This window comes from Bos mutus, chromosome 8 (assembly GCF_027580195.1).
Source record: "Bos mutus isolate GX-2022 chromosome 8, NWIPB_WYAK_1.1, whole genome shotgun sequence".
Classification (NCBI taxonomy): domain Eukaryota; kingdom Metazoa; phylum Chordata; class Mammalia; order Artiodactyla; family Bovidae; genus Bos; species Bos mutus.
The window spans coordinates 30,057,180-30,081,147 of NC_091624.1; the positions used below are offsets into that span (position 1 = coordinate 30,057,180).

Below are 23,968 nucleotides of genomic sequence, written 5' to 3' on the forward strand. Positions count from 1 at the left end.
CCTTTTCAAACTAATACTCCATGGAGCCACAGTAGTGCTCCTTGAATCAAAGGACCTCCATTTTAATTGTTATAATTGATGTTATAATGTTTAATTGTTATGATTGTCTTCTACTTACAGTGGACTTCAATTGCTTAAAAAAAAATGCTCGACCACCACTGATTCAGTCCATCTCTAATTTAAAGAGGCTGAAAGAAGCCCTGGGATTTGCCTGTGGTCACCTACTTAGTTGGCAGAACTTGGTAGCACACCACCAGTGGAGTAGGAAGGAAGGACTCTTGTTATATTGTCTGTTCCCATACTCATCAATGGTTGAACCAAATTTTCTCACTGCTCCATGGCAAGGAGAGTCAACCTTTACAGTTACCCTTCTGGAATGTTCTGACTGGCTCCTTTCCACACTGAACCTCATCCTCTGCTTGGCATACCGTTCCTACATGACAATTATGACAAAACATTTCACTGACAACTGTTGGAAACTCATTTCTTAACTCCAAGTCTGTATTTTTACTCCCATTTTGACCATGATTGATAAAAATCTCGTTTAATAGCATTTCACTATATTTGAAGAGTACAGAGCTAATATTTGTATGAACATCATTTTATGTTTCTAAGGTCAAGTCTATAAAAAAATTAAAAAGTACCTGATTTTATGAAAAATATATTTTTATTAAAATGACTGATATATACTCTACTGTCTGATATATAAGCTGAGTTGAAGAGGTAGCTATTTTCTTTCTGAGGTCCTGGTAGAGCTGATCCCACATCAGTCTACCAATATTTATATATTAAGTCTACCACAGACTGCACAGCACATTCATTTTGCAGCAAGCTCTTGGTGGTAAAATGTAGCATCTATTAAGTCTGGATACAATTCTGCTGCAAGTAGCAAAAAAGAAAAAAGAAAAAAACCCAACTAAGTCTATATAACCTAAAACTGAATTTTTAAACTGTGGTTACCAATCATTAGTGATCATGAAATCAATTTAGTGGGTTATGAAAACATTAAAAAAACATACATATACAAGACCAAAATTACAACAGAAGAGAAAATATCAAAGTATGTTGCATGCCTTAAGGGTAAATATTTCATACACATTTTATTTCACTCATATATATATATATATATAACACACATATGTACTGAGTCACGAAGTAAAATATATTTCATAGCTCTCAACACTGCCCTAGAGAGTCAGGCCATTCAATGGCCATTCGGTCCCCTGAGAAAAGGTTTTTCTTTTTTTCTTTTTGTCATTTCTGAGCAGTAGCTTGACACTACAATGGCTGGGTACTCCGAAGGGCCTCTCCCCCCAGTACAGGAACAATTCAGTGTTCTCTGAGCACCACCATTTCCTGGCTCACTGCTATTTCCTGGACACTTCCTCCCATCATAGCCCTGCAAGTTCAACTGATGGAAAGTTGCCACAGAGCATCTGTGCGTGGGTCAGTAGAAGGCTCGGATCCGCTCCTATGTGCCAGGGGCTTTATAGACATGACTCTTCATAGATATGGTTTCCTTTGTTTTACTGGTAGCAGTGCCTCACCTGTACATCTAGTGCTCACAGCACAGTACACACAGGGGCTGAGTGAATGTTTCCAAACAAGTGAATTCAACAACAAGCACATTTCATTGGTTATAAAACATGTTAAATTCAACAAAATGTAAAAGTTTTAAATAAAATCAAATGTTTACTCATTTATTCATACCAAAGAGAAATACAAAAGTACTATACCAAGTTTTATATACTTGCATAAAAGTTGAGGCACTGGTGTTCTTTGGCTAATGATAATAATTATATTACTTTAGCATCATACATCATATATTGACAGTAAAGTTATACAACATTAACTCTTTGCTTTTGAGCAATTATGAGCTTACTATTTTAATATACATCATGTATTTAGTACTCATTATTACTTTTGTATAAATAATTTCATAATGGTAGCACATGATACTGAGGGAAAAGGAAAACAATTAATAATCTTCCAAATGCTAGTAAGAAAGAAACTCATTAATGTACACTTGATTTTGGGGGGGTAAGCATAATTTGGTTCTATGACTTAATGGAATCTAGGAGAATGAAACAAAGTGTTTTTAAACTGGAAGATACTCATGTTTACTAATTTCAAGCCCTTCATCTTTCATTATGAGGAAATGGCTGCACACTAGCCTAAATGACTTATCTAAGGTCACATAATTATAATGAGAGATGCCCCAGGTTTCCTAGTAACAAATCTAGGATCTTTTCCATTTCATAATAGAGGTTTATATTATAATACTATCATATATATTTTTTAAAGATCAAATCAGCTATCAAGGAAAACTAACACATGGTTAACATTTGAGACTTAAAAAAAAATCCAGAGCGAGGGTTTATTAAAAATATATATTGACAACTTTGTAACATAATTAGTGTGGAATACAGAGTTCTAAACATTGATAGCAGAAATTCATTGGTTGTAGTAATTCGTCTATATGTTAATGTATCACTCTTGTGTATTAGCTGTGCTTTCATCTGTATCACTTGAGTTAAATTTTTTCCACAAAAATTTCTCATTTGATTTCCAAAGAGAAGCTTCAAGATCCTCCTTCCTTTTGGAAGATGCAGCAAAAGGCACTTTTTCACAGAGAGTCTCTATTACTGCCAAGTCGGTGAGTTTACTAAGACTGTCGTCATTTTGGTCATTCAAGATGTCCCAGAAATCTTTTGGTCTCTGTTTCGCTTTTTCTATGGACCCAGAAAGAATCTTCTTTGGCAGCTGTGTGGGACTATTCTCATGACTTTTAAAGAGGTCATCAAGAATAGAGGTGTCACCAAGTAAGCCTACCACAGAAGTGTCTTCTAACACTGGATTTTCTATTGTTTTGTTTTCCACTTGGAAGATGGGTCCATTTCTTGAAATACCCAAACTGGTGAGATCCTGTTGGCCTTTCCCGGCATTTTCCAATTTTCCCAATTCATCTGCTCCAGACTTACTGTTCAGGGAACAGGATGCTGCAGTATCTTCGGATGCTTGGCTGCGTTCCCCACCGTCAGTCTCTTGGGTACAGCTTATAGGTAATTTCTTAGTTTCTACATCATTGGAAAGCACCTTTTTTTTACAGGAACTGTGATTTTGAAACTTAATTGATTTTTTTTTACATATGTTGGGGCTGAAAATTGGAGAAATTTTTTTGGTAGAATTTTTAAATGACAAAGTTTCAGAATCTGATGGCTGCTCTTTCATAAGAGATTGTCTTTTTTCAGACTTATTCTCGACTCTCTCTCCTTTCTCAGAGGCAGACTTAGTGCATTCTGAGGGAGAATCCACAAAAAATTCTCTTACCTCTGGATACTGAGAAGTATAAAAGTCTCTTAGCATTTTCTGTCGTTCTTCTGATGTGGCGTTAGTTACACGTTTAGCAAATTCCTTTACAGAAGACAACTTAAAATAAGAAGCCATTTCTTCAAATTGTTTTCTGAAGATTTAATGAACAAATCCAATGGTTATTTTTACTATATTTTATTTGTAAAGAACTTGTCATCAGTGTTATGCTATGTAGCAACAAAGCTATGTAAATGTATTCATTAGCATATATTATCTTAATATCACAATGAACATACATTTTGTACTTAAGAGAATGTGAACTCTTCCCTTACACTACTGAAAAAAAGTATTTTAGTTCATGAAATTACCAACTTTTTAAGTTATTCTGACTTTTATTATCAGGTATTTCTTGGGAATTGTATGATCCCAGCATGCTGCTCTTCCAATCAGACAATTTATGACTTACAGCAGAATTATAATTTATATAATGTTTGAAAATCTATATTGCACACAAGATACATGAAATAAAATTGTCAAAGAGGGTATCAATAAATAGAAAAGAGAAAATGCTCAAAAATTAATAGTTTTTAAGAATTTTTCTCTTCTATATCCTTTTTTCTCTTTCTTCCACAAATACAACATAGAAATTTCACATGCCTTTTTGATGAGCCTAAAGGGAAGTTCTAGGAGACCGGGGTTTGATCCCTGGGTTGGGAAGTTCCTCTGGAGAAGGGAATGGCAATCCACTCCAGTATTCTTGCCTGGAGAATCCCATAGACAGAGAAGCCTGGCGGGCCACAGTCCATGGGGTCACAAGAGTCAGACACGACTGAGCGAATAACATACACACACACACACACGCACACACACAAAGGGAAGTTCTAAACTGATAAGTCTAGATTCTTTCTGTTTTGATCTGATGGATCTGCCCTTCAGTATAGGTAACTAATGTCAGATGGTATCTGAAGAAATGAGTTTCAGAGTTAGCGTCAGATATTAATAAAAGCCGTTGAAGAACTGTGTCTTCTGAAACCCTAATAAAGATGGAAGTGGAAAGCTTGTTTAGGAACCCTGGGCACTAGACTCTGCTCCTTTCCCCAGGTAAGGGTTCTATAGACTGAACTGCGCCACCCACCTCAAATCCATATTTTGAAGCCCTAAACCCCAATGTGACTGTATTTGGAGATGGGGGCCTTTAGGAGGTAATTAAGGTTAAAAGAGGTCATAAAAAGTCACCAGAAGACTTCTCTGGTGGTCCACTGGTAAAGAATCGGCTGCCAATGCAGGAATCACAGGTTCAATCCCTGGTCTGGGAAGATGCCACATGCCATGGAGCAACTAAACCTGTGTGCCATAACTACTGAGGCTGTGCTCCAGAGCCTGTGCTCCGCCACAAGAGACGCCCCCGCGAGGCGAAGCCTGTGCTCCGCCACAAGAGACGCTTCCGCGAGGAGAAGCCTGTGCTCCGCCACAAGAGACGCTTCCGCGAGGAGAAGCCTGTGCTCCGCCACAAGAGACGCTTCCGCGAGGAGAAGCCTGTGCTCCGCCACAAGAGACGCTTCCGCGAGGAGAAGCCTGTGCTCCGCCACAAGAGACACCCCGAGGAGAAGCCCATGCACGGCAACTAGAGAGAGCCTGCACGCAGCAACAAAGACTCAGTACGGCCAAAAATTAATAAATAAATGAAATTTTAGGGGGAAAAAAGTCACCAGTGAGCTCTCTCTGCCATAGGAGGACACAGTGAGAAGGTGGCCATCTGTAAGCCAGGAAGAAAGCTCTTACCAGGAATCCAATCAGCTGGCACCCTGATCTCGGGACTTCCCAGGCTTCAGTACTGTGAGAAACATATTTCTGTCTTTTAAGCTGCAGCCTGTGGTATTCCGCCCAGGCAGACTAAGAAGGTTTTCCTTTGCTGATGCTGAGTTTAGGCCATGAATCAGGAAAGCTCACTGTTTATAAATGTTTTTATAAACAAAAGCTACAGATGATGCTGCAGCAAATGATTAAAAGTCCCCAAATTGAAGACTTACATCTATTTTTATATAATATTTCCTTAAAACTTCGATTTATTGACTGAAAAAATATTTATAGAGCTCTCTTATCTGCAAGGCACTGTAAGAGAAACTATACAACAGTCAACAAATCCCAGTTCCCTGTCTTCAAGGAGTTTATAGTCTGGTTGGCAGAGACAGATACATGAAGATCAAACCAGAAGGGAAGGATAAATCCTATGATGAAGGTAAATATGATACCCTGTTGGCACCCACAAAAGGGGTGTCTAAGCCAGTGACTGGTAGTGGGCTGGATAGCAGGGACGGCTTTGCTGCTGTCACCTCAAGCCAGTCAGGTAAAGATGAGCCAAGAAGCCTCCTGCAGAGAGAGGGAACGTGCACAGGCCCAGTTCCAAGAAGACGTGGTGGACAGAGGGGCAGGAGGAACTGCCAAGGAAGAGGATGCAAATCATGAGGGGTCTGTATGCCAATTTCAGAAGTTTGAATTTCATTCTGTACACAACAGAGAATCCTGAGGGTAAAAAAATGTGATTTTTAAAATGTACATAAACAGGAGCTTTACTTAAAGCCACTCTTATTTTTGCCACTGAGACCAGGGTGTATAAAGTTTGTGTTTCCTTTGATTTTAGCGGCAACCCATAGCATATACTCAGGACTTTCTTTTGTAGTTTCAGATGAGCACCCTGGCTTCTAGTCCTCACCACACTGGTCCTGTTACTTATTTCCAAATCCAGGCACTAGCTATGCCTGATCAACAGTCACTCTCATTGCCAAGAGAATATTTACAATAACACAAAAACAAGTTTCCAAATTTCTGTCCTGGGTATGGCCCATGTCCCTGTTGTAAAGCATCAAGTATGTTCTTAAGAGGTTCCAGTCTCAACCTCACAGGAAGTAATGATGTATCATTATTTTGTTTATTAATCACTTCTGAATCCATTTTCATGGCCTTTCTAAGAAATATTTGTGCTGTGAAGATTAAGTTATTGGCAAAGTTACAGGCTAATGTCTTTTGTTTATCTGAGACTTGGTGGTGTATCAGCAGTTGCCAAAGTACGTTCCCCTTTGCTGTGCTGACCTCACCTGTGACCCCATGCTTCTGTCAGCTCTGGGAGGAGAGGTGCTTCTGACCTTATTCTGTCTGAGTGTTACACCAGGATACCGGGCTGTGTGATTACCCTTTACAGGATGAGTTATGATTACAGTTCATTTTATTTTCGCTTTCTAAACTTGCTTTCATAATTCTCGGTCTTTAAAAGAGTTTTCTTTAAATATTTAACGACTGCAAGGTACAACCAGGGGATACAAGCTAGCCACTTTGTGATGAAAATTTGTAGACACTCATAACCCACATAGGGAAAGGGGTGTGGGTGGGGGAAGAAATCAAAGTTGGGTATCTTTGTCTTTCAGCAAGTAGATGAAGAGTAAGTAGCTGTGGAAAAATTCAATTCCTCTCCTTGTTCTTGAGGAACTGAAGGAGAAGGGGTGGAAACACAGCTAAAAACCATGCTGTTTCTGCCTGAACTTTCTGAAGTGAAGGTAGGACTGAAACTTCATTCAGATGATCCACGGGACTGCATCATGGTATAAATTCTTGACTCACATAGAGTAGGATGGTTAACAGAAAAGAGGTGCCAGAAGTTCGGGCGCTGATCCCTAGCTCAGATGTTGGCATTCTAATATTAGACGCCTTTCACCTTTTTATTTAGCATGAGACATTTATCCTGAGGCTAAGATAGAGAAAAAAAAAACAGGTAAAAAATAATCATTGTTAATTCTTTCTTCCTTCGTTCCTTCCTTTCTTTTAATTTTTTGGCCGTGTTGCGAGGCATACAGGATCTTAGTTCCCCCACCAGGGTTTGAACCCAGGCCTTCTGCAGTGCAAGTGTGGAGTCTTAACCACTAGACTACCAGGGCAGTCCCAATACTTTTATTTTTATATACAGTGCCAAAGGGGATAAGATGCTTTTGCTTCTCAAAGACTGGTAAAAATGTATATAGTTGGCCTTCTGACTAAACAACTGCCCGTACAAAACTGCCCCAACTTTACTCCAAATCACTGCTGTAAATATGTCTGTGAGGAGCTGCAATGCTGCAGCAGTGTGGGATGTTCAGCTTTCTGGGCAATGGTGGGCAGCTCAGGGGTGTGATCCAATCTGCCACACCAGGACCTGAGGAGCTAAGGGGCCAGTTGCCTGGGAGTTGCCAAAACCCTGAGGGAAGCATCTGGAACATACAGAGCAACCAGCACTTTCCTATTGTCTGTAGAAGCCATCAGGACCAACTGGAGCTTGCCTCCTCTCCCTGCTTACCTCAGTCACTACGCCACAGTTACCCTGACCACTGGCTTCTCATCCTCCTCCTGGCCTCTACAGCCTTGATCTAATCTAATCCCTCATCCTTCCAGACCATTCCTTGGTGCCCCTGGAATCAGGCTATGATCTACCATCTCTCCTGTGTCTTCTACCCAAGGAATCCCTCTGTCTGCTCCTGATACTGCCTCCTCCTATGCAGCTTTCACCAGTCAAAATTCTTATACCTCCCATCCTTAAGCCTTAGAGTTCAAGCTTCCCACTGCTGTTTCCATATTATTTTTTCTTAAAAACTCCTCCCAATCTTAAAGGTTCATGCTATCCAGCTTAACCATTCTCACTCCCACCCCATCTTATTAACTGACTTCCTAGTTGCTCCCTGCTGGAGACTGACACTCAAGATCCTGGATTAACGTTGCTTCCTTTCCCATCTTCTGCCATCATTCTTGGTAACATCAGTATCCGTGTGGATGTCCCACCCAACTCCTGGCCCATTAGTTTCTTTACCTCACTGCCAAAGACTCAATTTCATGTCAGGTCCGTATTGCTAAGATCATACCACTAATGTCATTACCATTAACTGCACAACTTCCAAATTCCTGAATTCAATCATATGCTCCAGTTCAACTACTCAATTATCCCCATGACAACTGTGTTGGATTGTACTTTTCATCTCATCAAGTCCTCCAATTTGCTGACTCTTCTGCATTCTTCACTATCATCAACATCCCTTTGTTGAGTTTAGGTTCAACTTTATAATCACTTCTTTGCACACATCCTTCATCTTCCTTTCTTTCTTCTCCTTCTCCTTGTAAAACTCAGCTGTTTCCCTATTCTGTGTCTGCAATGAGCAATTGAAACTTGAATGAAGTCTGTACAACTGCACAGATGGTTTTACTGTAATGACTCTCAAAGAGGGACTTAACATCACTCAGGAATTCTAGCCCCATAAGCTTGCTTTACTACTTTATAAATTACTTCTTTCATAATTTCTCTTTCCTCCAATTTTTCTCCCTCAATACTGATGCTTTAATTCTCAATTAATTAAGGAAATACCCATTGTATCTGTGCCTTTCTTTACGCCTTTCTCTTGTTGTTCAGTTGCTCAGTCATACCCGACTCTTTGCAGCTCCATGGACTGCAGCATGCCAGTTTTTCCTGTCCTTCACCATGTCCCGGAGCTTGCTCAAACTCGTGTCCATTGAGTTGGTGATGCCATCCAATCATCTCATCCTCTGTCGTCCCCTTCTCCTCCTGCCTTCAATCTTTCCCAGCATCCGGGTCTTATTTTCCAATGAGTTGGCTCTCTGAATCAGGTGACCAAAGTACTGAAGCTTTAGCTTCAGCATCAGTCCTTCCAATGAATATTCAGGGTTGATTTCTTTTAGGATTGACTGGTTGGATCTCCTTTCAGTCCCAGGGACTCTCAGGAGTCTTCTCCAACACCACAGTTCAAAAGCATCAATTCTTCAGCACCCACCCTTCTTTATGGTCCAACTCTCACATCCATACGTGACTACTAGAAAAACCATAGCTTTGACTCTACCGACTTAGTCATAACACCATCTCCATTGTAATGTCTCTGCTTTTTACTATGCTGTTTAGGTTGTCCCTTTCTCTTAGTACCTCTCAAAGGCTAGACCTTCACCTGTGGTCTGGATCCCACGTTCTTATGCCTTCAGGACTTCACTCTTTCCGTTGTCACCTCCCTGGCATAATCTCTTTTTCCCCTATTGGTCTTTTTCCTTGATACACAAACAGGTTCTTGTGGGTTGGCAATCTTACAGAAAAACCTGAATGAACTTTTTGGCCAACCCAATATTATCTTCTCAACTTAAAAACAAACTACCCTTGATCCCACAGTGCCCTTCAGCTACTGCCAGTTTCCCCATCCAGATTTAAGGAGGAGTCCCAGGGGCTTGCCCTTTCACTGCCTGCCCACCTCACCTTGGCATCTGCCTACTTAGAGTGCTCACGTGAAGGCGACCAGAATCCTTCAGCTCCAGGGGCTTTCCCCCTTCTGCTTCTGGTCCTCAGCAGTAGTCAATAAAGTCAGTGTTCCCTCCTTTCTGAAGCCTTCACTTCTCTTGGACTTCAGGGTCTCACACAGGGCCTCCTATGCAGCAGGAGTACGTAGTCACCTTCCAGGCTCAGTCCTGGGGCTTCTCCTCTCCTCTCTGTGTTCTGTTCCTAGGCTGCTCACACAGTCTATGGCTGTAAAGACCATTTGTAATCTATTTCTAATCTCTATGCTGATAACTTCCAAATTTAGATCTCCAGTCCCAAAATCTCAGGGTAGCATTATCCACTGCCTATGTGACATTTCCCCACATCCTCAAATTTAATATGAGCGAAAGAGAACTCTTGATTTTTTTTTCACTCCAACCTTTTGTCTCTCCTAGTTTTCCCTATTCAGTGAGTCCAATCTGTTGTTTAAGGCAGAAAATTGGGAGTAAACTTGTCTTCTGTCTTTCCCAACAACCAGTTCAACACCGAACTGAATTTATCCAATTGGCTCTGTCTCCCCGGTAACTACTCTACTCTAGCAAACCACCACCACCTAGTTCCTTATAGTTTCCCCTAGTCTGCTCTGCCCTCTTCCAGGCAGAAGCTGGAAAAACCTTTTAGAAACATTAATACATCAAATCATGTCATGCTTCAGCAATTTCTACTGTGGTTGGAACAAAATCCAAATTCTTTTCTACAGTCTACAAGGCTTTGCATGCTCCAGCCTCATTTATGTCTCTCCCTTCATCTCATGCCATTCTCTCCTTGATTTATTCTGCACTAAGTACACTAGCCTTCTCTCAAAGGCCCCTCCCTCTTCAGAAAGTTCTCACTCTGTTCTTTGCCTGATTATCCTTCAAGTCTTAACTCACATGTCACTCGTGTAGAGAGCTCTTCCCTGACTACCCGCCAGAAAGGAAGTGGTGCCCCTCCTGATCCCACTATTCTCTATAAAGGAAGCTGTCCATTTCTTTCCTATAACACACTATTTCATAATTATTTATAAGTTTTTTTATTTTTGAAAATTCTATGGTTTGATGCCAAACCTCATCTCACTGTACTGTAAGCGCTTTGTCTCTTTTTTGACACTGTATATTCAGCACTTAGCACAATGCCTGAGTGCGTATCAGGTGCTCAATAAATATTCAACGACTAAATGAACAGAATGCACTGAAGTATTTCATTTACCTATATAAAATTTACCTATTTCATTTACCTGTATTTCATCTTTTATCAATTCAGGGATTAACCTTCTTAAAACACTGAAACATTTCAGATTTTTTTTTCGCCATGCTGCAAAGCTTGTGGAATCTTAGTTCCCCAACCAGTGATTGAACCCGGGCCACCACAGTGCAAGTGTCGAGTTCTAACCACTGGATTACGAGGGAATTTGGGGATTTATTTTTTAAAGTGTACAAATTCAGACTTTCCTGAAATATTCAGATGCTAAGCATAGTTAAAATTCAAATAATTTGTGTATGTAACTAGGTAGTTATATTTCTTTTGAGAACTATTCACAAAGCCAGGTGTTATTACATGCGACATACCTGCGGATCCCCTTCGGTGTTTCTCCAATTATGAAGGTGGTCTGGTCTATTCGGCAGACTTTTTTCTTCTTCTGGCTTACAGGGTGTGAAATGTAAAGAGGAAATGAAATGCTGCCCTCACTTGGTGGTTGGCATTCCTTTGTATGTGTTGATATATTGCCCTTCATTTTTTCCTTATGTGTCTGAAACAAGGGATGAGAGCAAAAACTGAAAAAATATTCATTTTTAGTCAAATAAGGAGTCTGTCTTACTTTTTCCCAATATTCTTTACAAGCCTGTATATCATATTCATGGGCTTCCCTCGTAGCTCTGTCGGTAAAGAATCTGCCTGCAATGCAGGAGTCCTGGGTTTGATTCCTGGGGTGGGAAGATCCCCTGGAGAAGGAAATGGCCACCCAATCCAGTATTATTGCCTGGAGAATCCCATGGACAGAGGAGCCTGGCAAGCTACAGCCCATGGGTTTGCAAGAGTCAGACACAACTTAGCAACTAAACCAACAAACCATATCATATTCTCCAAGTGATAATCATTGCCAGACCTTGTTAGATCTTTAAAAAGATACTACATTTAGCAGTAATGTGATGCTTCTATTTTCATTAAGATATATGCTAAAGATATATCTTTCTTAAAGATATACTAAAGGTAATGGTAATATGGTGTTTCTACTGTCAAGACTGTGGGTATACTGATACACATGCTGGCATCTACTTTCCTAAATAAGGATACAAATTAGTGATGTAAATAATGGTATAAAATGAGATATTTAAAAACTTTTAATTTAGTAATTTTTCTCAATATTACTAAGCAGAATTTCAGTTATTTAATCTTATATAAGTAGTCAGACTTTTTAAAATAACAATCTTTATATGATAATGAAATAAACTATTTTCATAAATCCTACTTCAATCTCTACTGAGTTGCAAGAAGTAATTGTTAAGATGTTTACCATAAGGCATTGAAATTACAGAGAGAATCATATTTATTTTATAGACTAAGGGTTTCTTGCTTAACACAAATTGTTAAAAATAGTGCGTCAAGAAAAAATAATTGTAAACTGTATGATTCCAATTTCCCTGATAAAATGATATGGTGAATATGTGGAAAGTCCCCATCTCATTTCAAAAAAGAGAAATGTGTGCATGCTCAGTCGTTCAGTCATGGACTCTTTTGTGACCCCATGGACTGTAGCCTGCCAGGCACCTCTGTCTGTGGAATTCTCCAGGCAAGAATACTAGAGTGGGTAGCCATTCCCTTCTCCAGGGGATCTTCCAGACCCAGGGATTGAACCTGGGTCTCTGGCCTCTCCTGTACTGGCAGGTGGATTCTTTACCACTGAGCCACCTGGGAAATATTGGATGCAATTTGACAACAACAATAAAGTTATATTTGAGCTCAAAAATAAGAAGGGAAAATCTCTAGATGCCCAAATTAAAGTAACATAGCAGCAGGTGGGAGCTGAAGCTCAGCAGCCCCCAAGGATGGGTCCTAAGTTCCGGACTACAGGACTCCATGTGTAGAGGGAAAATGGAAAAGATTTAACTCTCTGAGTTAAACAATCAACAAACCAAAAACACAGCAGGAATTAAAAGGATATCCAATTTTCAAATTAAAGCTAGGAAAGCCCGAACTGGGGCACAGGATAGAAACAGGCTACTTTTTTGGTCTTGATAGAATCACTGGTGAAAACATGTCCAGCCTGTGCGATTTGTGGAACACACTTGTATTGTAAGGAAAATCTAAGCTAAAAACCAGCATAAAAAACTAGCCCAGAATCAGTGAAAACCATAGATCTCAATGAGGGGTAAATACAAAAACATAACATAGGAACACTTTTTAAGTTTAGGGAATGCTTGTGATTCTAAGTGGGGGGCACAGGGGGAAGAGCTCAGGTAAAATTATAAAGAACATACAAAACCCACTAACATGAAAGTGGGCAGATACAATAAATGTGAGAATCTGTATCTGAGGAATTATAGATTACAAAGCAATGTGAAAGAGACTTTAAATCATTAGCATGTCCAGAAAAATAAAGGAAGTACTAGGTATTATAAAACACCAGATCTGAGAAAGAACCAAATACAAACTCTAGAAGGGAAACATAGGTTTGGAAAAAGACGATATAGAAACAAACTTAAAATATGTGTTAAGAAGCAGGCTAACTAGCCTTACAATGATAGTTTATAAACTGGTAGAATAAATTACTCAGAATGCTGTGCAGAGATTAAAAAAGAAAAACAAGAAAGAAAAATTAAAAGACAGAAGACCTGTCAGAAGATAAACCATATTTATAAAATATTAGAAGGATAGAATAGAGAAAATAGAAGAGATAATGCCAAAGATATAATGGCAGAGAATAAGAAGGCACAAATCTTCAAACTAAAGAAGGAGAATCTCTAGTGTGAAAAATAAAAGTAAATCTGTACCTTGTTATGTCACAGAAGAGAGACTATCTTATAAACAGAGAAAAAAGATAAGCTATTCCACAAAGAAATAATAATCAAACTAAAGGCAGACTTCTCATTGCTTCTACTAGTATCACCATCACTGCCACCAGAAGACCGTGAGGTCATCTTCAACATGCAGGGAGGAAAAAAAACCTACCAATCTAGAATTCTACACCCAGTTAAACTACCATTTAAGAAATTTGCAGGCATACAAATACTGCAAAACACAGATTAGTAATTCTCAGTAAGACAACTATTCTTTCTTTTATAGGTGTTCAATGGGATTGAAGTAGTACATATCATTGAATGTGGCTGGGGAATGGCTTTCATTCCACATACACTTACAAAGCACCTATTATGTTCCTGCCACTATGCAATGTAGTTGAGAACCAAAATATTTACATACACAAAGAGGCTTGTATTCTTAAGGGACTTAAAAATGCTGAGTTACCCCTCCCTTTTTAAGATGGCACATTTAGTTTATTCCTTTTAAAAATTAAATCACTTATCTCTTTAATTTATATTAATTTCATTGAAATAAACTGAACAAGAGAAATAATTGTATTTTTTATTTTTAAAGCAAACCATTCCTAATGAAAAGAAACAGACTTCTTCAAAATCTACTGTGATTCAGATGGGCATCACAAAATGCCAGGCTGTCAGTTTGAACTAGGGCTTTGCATCAGTCAGTAATGCTGAAAGTACTTTCCTCAAAGACATCATTTCCTAAATTTTAAAACATTAATAAAGAGAGAAAAATTTTCATCACTAAACATAAATTTGAAAGAGATTTGATGCATTTACTTCACGTCACAAGAAAATAAGATGAATTTTTAAAGTTCCTAATAAAAAAGCTTTGATGATTCCCAAGAAATAATTGTCCATTATTATAAGGAGGGATGGTAATGTCTATGTGGGGATAAAGGGAATAAGCCAAAAGAGAAGGAACTGGGCCAACCAGGAACATGCCCTCCTCATATACCATAATTTCTGAAGTCATGGAGAAATCATGCCAAGCAATGGCAATCTTCAATTATTTACATGATTACTCTGGGTCTTTCTGACTCTGGAAGTATTATAAAACTCATATTTCAAACCCCAGATACATTTTTTCTTAAATTAGTTTTACATATTCTTCAGGAAAATTCAACTTTTCCAATCATAGCTATCAGACATGTGAATTTTAAATTTATGACAAATATTCTGCACTTTAAAATCTGATTATTTTAGATAATAATGCAAACAGAAAAGCATTTTTCTCTCACATGGGCTCAATATTCCATCTTTTATTTAAAAAAAATAGGTTCAGATTTCCATTTTAGTAGGGCAGTTTAACACTTACTGAAACAAGGCTGTGAAACAGAATTTCGTTTACTAATTTGTTTAATAAACACTTTGATGCCCTTGTTATAAAAGCTGGTGTCACTATTTTGTAGTAAAACAGTATCTTTTACAATAGATAATATAAGGAAAATAGTGACATAATGCAGTTGCAATTCCAGGGGCAGTTATAATTTATTATAAAGCAAAGTACAAGGCCTGTGACCAAGATGAAAAGATTTCAAATTATGTGAAATAAGATGCAAACTCATTTACTACCACTTATGTCAAAGCTGGGAAGTCGTACGACACTGGCGCAACAGTATGAAGTAGCAACAGTAATGAAAGGTCAAGAAATGAAAAATTCAGTAAAATGAGCTGGATTAAGAATTTAAAAGATAATATTATTGCTTCTTAACATTATGGTAGAAGGTAAGACTGCCAGCTCAGGAAAGCAAAATAAATCCACTCTTTCCACCAGAGAACAGAATGGCCAATAGCTGGAACTCTATGTATGTATTCAACAGGAAATTTTGAGATCATTTAACATGAAGAAAGCAGAAAGCCCAGTTTCCATAAAAACCGCTAACTGATAGTAAACTTTTTTTCCCTAAAAAGTTGCTTCAAAATTATCCAAGATTTGCTTTGAGGAATTATCTCTACACTCCATGATGCTGATGTAGGTTTCCTTCTTCTTAAGATTTATGGTTATAATGTCAAGGAGGAAATTACGAAGAGAAGAACTTTGCATAGTATTTGTATAATATAAATATGTCTGCTAATAAGTATTTTACAAAGCTTGGCACTGAGTTTAATTTATAACAGTAACTGCTATGTTCATGATTATTTTCGTAAATTATTGGATATTGTTAGGTACGTCTACTATGGTACTTTTATGAAAATAATCAAATTTAACTTATGGAATATTTATTAAAAATAAAATTCAGTAAGTGTAAAGAGTATAGTAATTATTTCTAAATAATGTAAATATATAGTTAAGAAATCCATTTGATGATGCGATTAACTGAATGGAAATGTGGGGTTACTTGTGCTGTGCTGTGCTAAGTCACTTGGGTCATGTCCAACTCTACCAGGCTCCTCTGTCCATGGGATTCTCCAGGCAAGAATACTGGAGTGGGCTGCCATGCCCTCCTCCAGGGGATCTTCCCAACCAGGGATAAAACCCAGGTCTCCCGCACTGCAGGCGGATTCTTTACCAGCTGTGCTATCAGAGAAGCTCCATGGGTTACTTAAGAAAGCTAAATCTATCAGAGAATATTGAAATAATTCCAATTTATGAGTAGTAATATATCTTTCTCCTTTGGCTGTTTCCTATGTGGAGCAGCCAACTGAAAGTTGAAAAGTAGAGGAAAAATTCTCTCCCTTCAGAATTAAACAGGTCTAAAAAGGTAAAAGGTAGGCCATGGCTAACTGTGTTAAATCCTAATCTGATTTATATAATTAAAAAAATTTAAATGTTATTGTCAGAAAAAGAAATATTTGTTATTAAAAACAAAATTCAGAATATGAAAATTATTTAATTCAATCAAAAACACTAAATATATATTATTTCTACAAGTGGTAATTATTTTAATATATTTTGGCCAAAATAATCTCCTTACCTATCCACAATTAAGTGTTTACTGTGGAAATGGCTCACTTCAAAGACTTCATAAATATCTACTTTTTAAAAAATTGAAGCATAGTTCATTTACAATATTATATTAGTTTTAGGTATAAAACATAGTAATTCATTATTTTTATAGATATATACTCCATTTAAAATTATTAGAAAACACAATAATATGCTATGCTGCACAATATATCATGAATATCTGCTTTGACTTAATTTTGATAAAAATATGAAATCATTCATTTTTCTAATGTCTCTATAAAATACATTTGAAAATACATCATTAAAATTACTATTGAAACATGTATAAAGTATACATTCTGTAAAATAAAAGCTATAATTTTAAGTTGTAAAAGATATACATTAGGATTATAACAAATAAGAGGGTACATTTACAGGGAAGCATTTCTTCTTTTAGAGTAGCCAAAATGAATTGACACTAGACCTAGTCAACTATATACAATCCTCAACAATTTATTTATTTCTTATTGTAAAGTTTTAGATTTATATTGATTCTAGGAGGAATCTTTAGATTAATAGTATGAGACATTTATAAGACTTTTGATAGGATCTTTTTTCTTTTAATCCCCAAGTGTACTGTCTGTATTACAAGGCATTAGACCTAAGCAGATGGTGATTGCAGCCATGAAATTAAAAGACGCTTACTCCTTGGAAGGAAAGTTATGACCAACCTAGACAGCATATTCAAAAGCAGAGACATTACTTTGCCAACAAAGGTCCATCTAGTCAAGGCTATGGTTTTTCCAGGGTCATATATGGATGTGAGAGTTCGACTGTGAAGAAAGCTGCGCGCCGAAGAATTGATGCTTTTGAACTGTGGTTTTGGAGAAGATTTGGACTGCAAGGAGATCCAACCAGTCCATTCTAAAGGAGATTGGTCCTGGGTGTTCTTTGGAAGGAATGATCCTAAAGCTGAAACTCCAGTCCTTTGGCCACATCATGCGAAGAGTTGACTCATTAGAAAAGACTCTGATGCTGGGAGGGATCGGGGGCAGGAGGAGAAGGGGATGACAGAGGATGAGATGGCTAGATGGCATCATTGACTCGATGGACATGAGTTTGAGTGAACTCTGGGAGTTGGTGACGGACAGGGAGGCCTGGCGTGCTGCGATTCACGGGGTCGCAAAGAGTTGGACATGACTGAGAGACTGAACTGAACTGAACTGAGACCTAAGCCAATAGCATTATTTTAATTGAACTGAAAAAAGAAAATAAGGTATACATAGATTTTCAATTGAAAGAGTTAGAAGAAATAAAAAATGAAAAAGTTTGCAAATAATCTTTGTTGCCAGTGTACTGAGAATAGGAAAAAAGGGAATATTCCCCCTACCTCACAGCCATATGACTACATTAGCATTTTTCTATTTACTCTGCTACATATGAAATTAAACTTTACATAATAGAAAACTTCCCAGGTGACTCAGTGGTAAAGAATCTGCCTGCAATGCAGGAGACACAGGTTGGATCCCTGGGTTAGATCCCCTGGAGAAGGAATTGGCAACCCACTGCAGTATTCTTGCCTGGGAAATCCCATGAACAGAGGAGCCTGGCAGGCTATACTTCATGGGGGTAGCAAAAGAGTTGGACACGACTTAGCAACTAGACAACAATAACAACAACAAATAGAAAACTTCACTGGAATAGTGCAGAGAATGTGGTCTTTTAAATATATATTTTTTTAATTTAAAAATAAATTAAAAAAATTTATCTATTAATTAATTTTTGTCTGTGCTTGGTCTTCGTTGCTGCTTAAACTTTTCTCTAGCTGCAATGTGAGACCTTCTCACTGCGGTGGCTTCTCTTGTTGCAGAGAAAAGGCTCTAGGCATGTGGGCTTCAGTAGGCGCAGCACGTGGGCTCAATAGTTGCGGATCCTAGGCTCTTGAGCACAGTCTCAGTAGTTGCGGTGTACACAAGCTTAGTTACTCCGAGGCATGTGGGATCTTCTCGGATCAGGGGTCAAACCTATGTCTCCTGCACTGGCAAGTGGGTTTTTACCACTGACTCATCAGGAAAGCCTCAGTGCAGAGAATGTTTAAGGAAAAAAAAAAAACCCTCTTTCTTTGAAGTAAAAAATAATTTTGGAGGCAAATTACTAAAGAACTATAGAGGGCATCTAGATAGGAAGAGCAAGGAAAAGGGAAAAGTTGATAGGGATCAGTTTTCCCATACACACCCACCTATGGGCAACAAATGGGGCAGGAAGCATTACAATTCAGGAGACCGAGTTTCAAAAACAACCACGAATGGCCTCTAGTTTCCATTTTGGCAGGAGAAATACTATTGTAATCTGTGCCATCTTTCTTAATCTCTTTGAGGCTAATTACTGGAGACACATTCATAGCTGGTGCAGATAATGCAGATTCCTATTCTGATCATTTGTACCCCTCACAAAATAGAGGAAACTTTGAAGTGGATAATGTATGATGAAAAACAGCCTGATAGGATGGGTAGCCTGTCTGTTGTAGGCTACCAGGAGGTCGTGAAATTTTTATTAAGCAATTTTGAATCTGTCTGCTGAGCTGGTTTTTCTCACCTTAGAAAACATATTACAGAACATACACCAGAACAAAGAGCAATGTGTATTTAACAGCCACATTCACCATTTTTTTCCATAATCAAATGATTAGCCTTGATTTTTTGCTGTTGTTGTTTAGTTGCTAAGTCATGTCTGACTCTTTTATGACCCCATGGACTGTAGCCCACCAGGGAAGTCCTTAGCCTTGATTAGTCATTGAGAAAATGGAAATCAGGGAGGACATTTTCAAAGGCAATGGAAGGTCCCAATGGCTCTGACCTATTGAGAAGCCTGAGTTTGGATCCTAAGAATCACCAGAGGATCTGCCCCTTCCAGGAAGGTTCACTTGTTCCTGAGAATAGCACAGACTGTCAGAGCTGGGCACGTTGTATAGCCAAAGTCCCTCACATTGGTCTGATCACACTAACTTTGCCACAAAGACTTTTTTTTAAAAAAGTGCTCTTTCACTTTTTTTCTTCATTAAACCTTAAATAGTTAAGTCTGAGAGGCAGCAATGCTTTGGTTTACACATTTGTTCAAACAAAAGATTAAAAAAGAAATCTCTCTTTGGGTAAAGGCCAAACCCTGTAAACACATAAAAAAAGTCATAAACTTGCTTGTCTTTGCAAAGCAGGGAATCAGGAGTTCTATAAAAACATAGAGCACATGTAAATAAATTCATTCAAATGGCACCTGAGAGTCCAAAATGACAAAGAACTTCAAGGATCTTTGTACAATTGTGAAAAAGTCCTTATCCTTCAAGTGATCATTCAAAATTTCTGCCTGGAGGTAGAAAATATTACTGTAAATGCAGTTTTCCAATACTCAACAAAAACCAAAGGCAACTGTGAGATACCCCTGAACTGCCTTCACTCAGACTCTGGAGAAAAGCCAGCTGGTTAGAGGACCCACCACAAATATACAATGAAGTATAATTTTCTGCATATGTTTAAAACTGTCATTCAAATCTGAAAAAACAAACTTAGATTCAAATTCAAACCTTCCCTCCCTCCCCTTTTTTTAGGTGGTAAAGGGAGATTAAAGTTTGTAATTATGGGTCTGTTTTCCTCCTGGAAGGAGTAACAGTTACAATTCAGTTTTATATATATATAGATACGTATGTATTTTCTTTTTTGGTAGTACTTTGCTTTCAGAGTGAGCCACAAAAGGACAGGCTGCCCTGAGCCTAGCTTCCTTTTTTTTGTGCACAACATCCATTTCTCACTGTCCAAGAAACTCATCTATTTGAAAGAACAAAGCGATGGCCTCTGGAGTACAGCTGACTACTGTGGGGCACACACCATAAACAGAAATGCAGAAGCCCTGTCTCCCTGGGACCTGGGAACCTGGAGGGACTGCCACAGCAGTCAACCTGTAGGAAAGGGCCAGGTGAGACGGTGGCAATCACCTTCAAAAAAGCCTGCGGACCAGCAATGGGGAGTTTCTGCTAATATAATCTCAGACCTTCATGGGAGGATGGCCAGGCAGTAGATTCCCCTCAATACTTCCTACACACAAAGGCTAGAGCAAGATCTAGGGCCTTCTGGGGTAGCTGTCTGAGCAAGGACTCGGCACTACAAGCCCTGGTGTCTAGGCCTTCCTTGGTCATTTATTGCATAAATTTGGGAAAAGTCTTTTTTCCTTTTTTTAAAAAATCTTTTTGAGCCTCCTTATCCTAAGGAGTAATAAGGGATTTGGAGATCAGGATCTAGGGGATAAGAATTTGGATCCGGGACCCCTATCAGTCTCTTCCATATTTAAAGTTCACAATTCTACTAGTCTTTTTTAGGATCTCCAGTAAGTTGTAATGAATAAGGTCCTTAGCATCTTATAATCCTGACTAAATTTTAAATCTTTACATATAATATTTATGTTAATATAAAAATGTCTATAAAGATTACTTGAAGGTTCTACACTAAATACTACTTGTTAGTGAAAAGACCACGGAAGGGTGGTGCTGATGGAAAAATTTTAAAGTCTTTCTTGGCAGGCACCTGCCCCTGCTTGCCTTTCCAGTGGCTGGCACTTCCCACAGGGAGCTTAGGCTCTCACTTCCTTCCTCTAGGCCTCCAACTAGAGTAAGTGTAGGCTTCTATGTAGGCTGATTCAGTTACAAGGCTATGGATGGCTCTCCAGTGTCTAGGAAAGAACATTTCAAGCACCGAGCCACAAATGACACTGGGACACTGTTACTAGTTGTGAAGCTGGATGCAGATTATTGTTTATAATCAAGTACTGAAAACTGAATAATTCTCCTTTTTAGGGAATTAGAGTAGGTTTCATATAACCACATCATTTTCAGTCTCTTCTATTCTGATATGCTTTCATGAGCCATGTAGCAGAGGAAGTTAAGTGTTCACACAGAGAAAGGCCAACTGAAAGTATGTTCCACTAGAACTGAATTTAATAATCAAGCGACCCTGTCCACATGGTCTAAGATGGCAATTCTGAAACTTTTTGGTTTTAGGACCGTTGTATAGTTTAAAAATTAATGAGGACCCCAAAGAGATTTTGTTTATGTGGGTTATATCTACTGCAAGTTTAAAACAATTAATTTATTAGAAATAAAAATAATTACGTGTTAACTTAAATAACTCTTTTTACCAACAAAAAGTTTATATTTTCCAAGGCAAACAAACAGAAAACTAACCAGAAGACTGACTATATTTTACATTTTTACAAATGTCTTTAGTAGCTGGCTTAATGAAAGACAGCTAGGTTCTCATATCTGCTTCTGCATTCAGTCTGCTGCAACAATACCGTCTTAGTTGGAGTATATGAATAAAACCAGCTTCATATAGATATATAATTGAAAAAGGGAAGAATATCTTCATAGCCTTTTCAGATAACTATAGATATTCTTTTTTGATACTTTATAAAAATTCAATCAAGGTTAGTTTCATGTAATATTTGAAACCACATCAGAATTTTTTACATTACTAAAATGAAAATTCATTGGTATATTTTGTACTTTGGCTGAATTTTTTCCCTATGCATGATTTTGTAATATAATTCACTGTTCATCTGGAAAACAGTAAGTCAGTTATGCGTATCTTCAAAATGTTGACACATTCAAATTATACAACATCAAAAAAGCATATTTGTTATTAAATATTTAGATATTGGGAATGGGTTATGGTCATGTGCTCAGGAAAGGCTGATTGCCCTCTCAGTTCTTAGCGGATGAACTGAGATTAATCAAGCCCGAATTACGTCCTGCCAGAAAGATTTTCCTCCAGAACAAAGGGAGAGACACATGAAGAGGAGCACAGCTTCCTGTCCTTGGATACATTTGTATGAGGAAACAGGTTCTTGAGATGTAGCATGTAACATGTAGATGTAACATGAGGAAAAAGGCTTCATGGAACTAAAAATTAACTGGCTAAGGACAGTGGAGAAGAAAATCAGAGAGGCTGATATCTTATGATGTCACTGGACTGTAGCATTACGCCTGGAAATATTTCCCTCCAGACTTGCTATTATGTGAATTAGTTAACAGCCTATTGCATAGGTTATTTTCAGATGGTTATTCTATTCTATGCTACTGAATGCATCCTGTGAAATGAAGTGAAAGTCACTCAGTCATGTCCGACTCTTTGCGATCCCATACAGTCCATGGAATTCTCTAGGCCAGAATACTGGAGTGGGTAGCCTTTCCCTTCTGCAGATATATATAAGGTGTCACATAATACAACAAGTGCTAGAGCATACATACATGCATATACACACACAAGTAAAGATGAATTTGAGGAAAACATTTACATCGCTTCGGAGAAGACAGAGAAGAACTGTCACTAATGATACAAGGAGTTGGAGTTCAACAGGCAGACACAGGTAGAATGGAATTTTAAACAAAAGAAACACAAGAGCAAAGACATGGAAGGGTAAAAATCCACGGTATGCTTGAAGACTGATTCATAAACTGAAGGATGACTAGGAAGAACCTGTTCAGCTTGCTACCCTCAGGGTCTAGTACAGTGCCCGGCACAAAGTTACTGTCAGTAATGCTGAATGAGTGAATCAGAATGAGACTGGAAAAGCAGGCTAGCACCAAATTGAGACAAGCCTTACATGCCACAGAATAAAGACAACAAAACAGATATTTTATAGAACTTTGGAACACAGAAAATTACTCCCCAAAGTGACTGCTTGGATGGGGATATCTTTCTGACACCATTCTCCATGTTCTCCCTTCTGGAGTGGGTTTCCTATGCCAGAACTATGGTCAACAGATGACAGATAATGAGTGAAGATGAAGAATACCAGCATTTATGCTGTTCTTCCCTGGTGGCTCAGAGGAATGCGGGAGACCTGGGTTTGATCCCTGAGTTGGGAAGATCCCCTGGAGAAGGAAATGGCAACCCACTCCAGTACTCTTGCCTGGAGAATCCCATGGAGGGAGAGAAGCCTGGTAGGCTACAGTCCATGGGGTCACAAAAGAGTCAGACATGACTGAGCGACTTCACTTTCACTTTTCACTTTAAAATGATTAATGTCTTTATATCATCTGCTAGAATATTCCTTTTAACATTAATATGTGGAGCCTATACTCACAGTGAAAATTGTTGTGGGCATCTGCATTATGTAGTAATTTCTTGCAGGAATTACTAGTAACAAATGTTTTCTGAACTTCCACTCTGTATTGCCTGTTGCTAAGTGGTGATGCTAATGAACATGTACGCCGTGGTCCCGATCCTTAACAAGTTTGTAACATACATGAGAAGAGAGCAAACACTAACATGGTGTCCACTACGTCTACAGTGATGATAGGCACAGAGAACGGGTGTGGAAGGAGCTTGGAATAGAGTGATCTCCAAAAACTGAGGTTTTATGGAGGGAGTG

The 23,968-nt window shown here is 38.4% G+C and overlaps 1 protein-coding gene across 2 annotated transcripts in view; it reads right to left on the reverse strand.

Annotated features, from left to right (window-relative positions):
* Positions 1–1,074: 1,074 nt before the first annotated feature.
* Positions 1,075–23,968, reverse strand: part of ERCC6L2 (ERCC excision repair 6 like 2) — a 156,570-nt gene continuing 133,676 nt past the window's right edge. For both annotated transcript variants that reach the window (XM_005895844.3, XM_070375321.1), the window contains 2 exons: positions 11,191–11,372; positions 1,075–3,463 (listed from right to left, as the gene is read on the reverse strand). In XM_005895844.3, the coding sequence (XP_005895906.1) occupies positions 2,491–3,463; positions 11,191–11,372 (1,155 nt within the window). In that variant the 3' untranslated portion in view covers positions 1,075–2,490. The remainder of the gene's footprint in view (positions 3,464–11,190; positions 11,373–23,968) is intronic.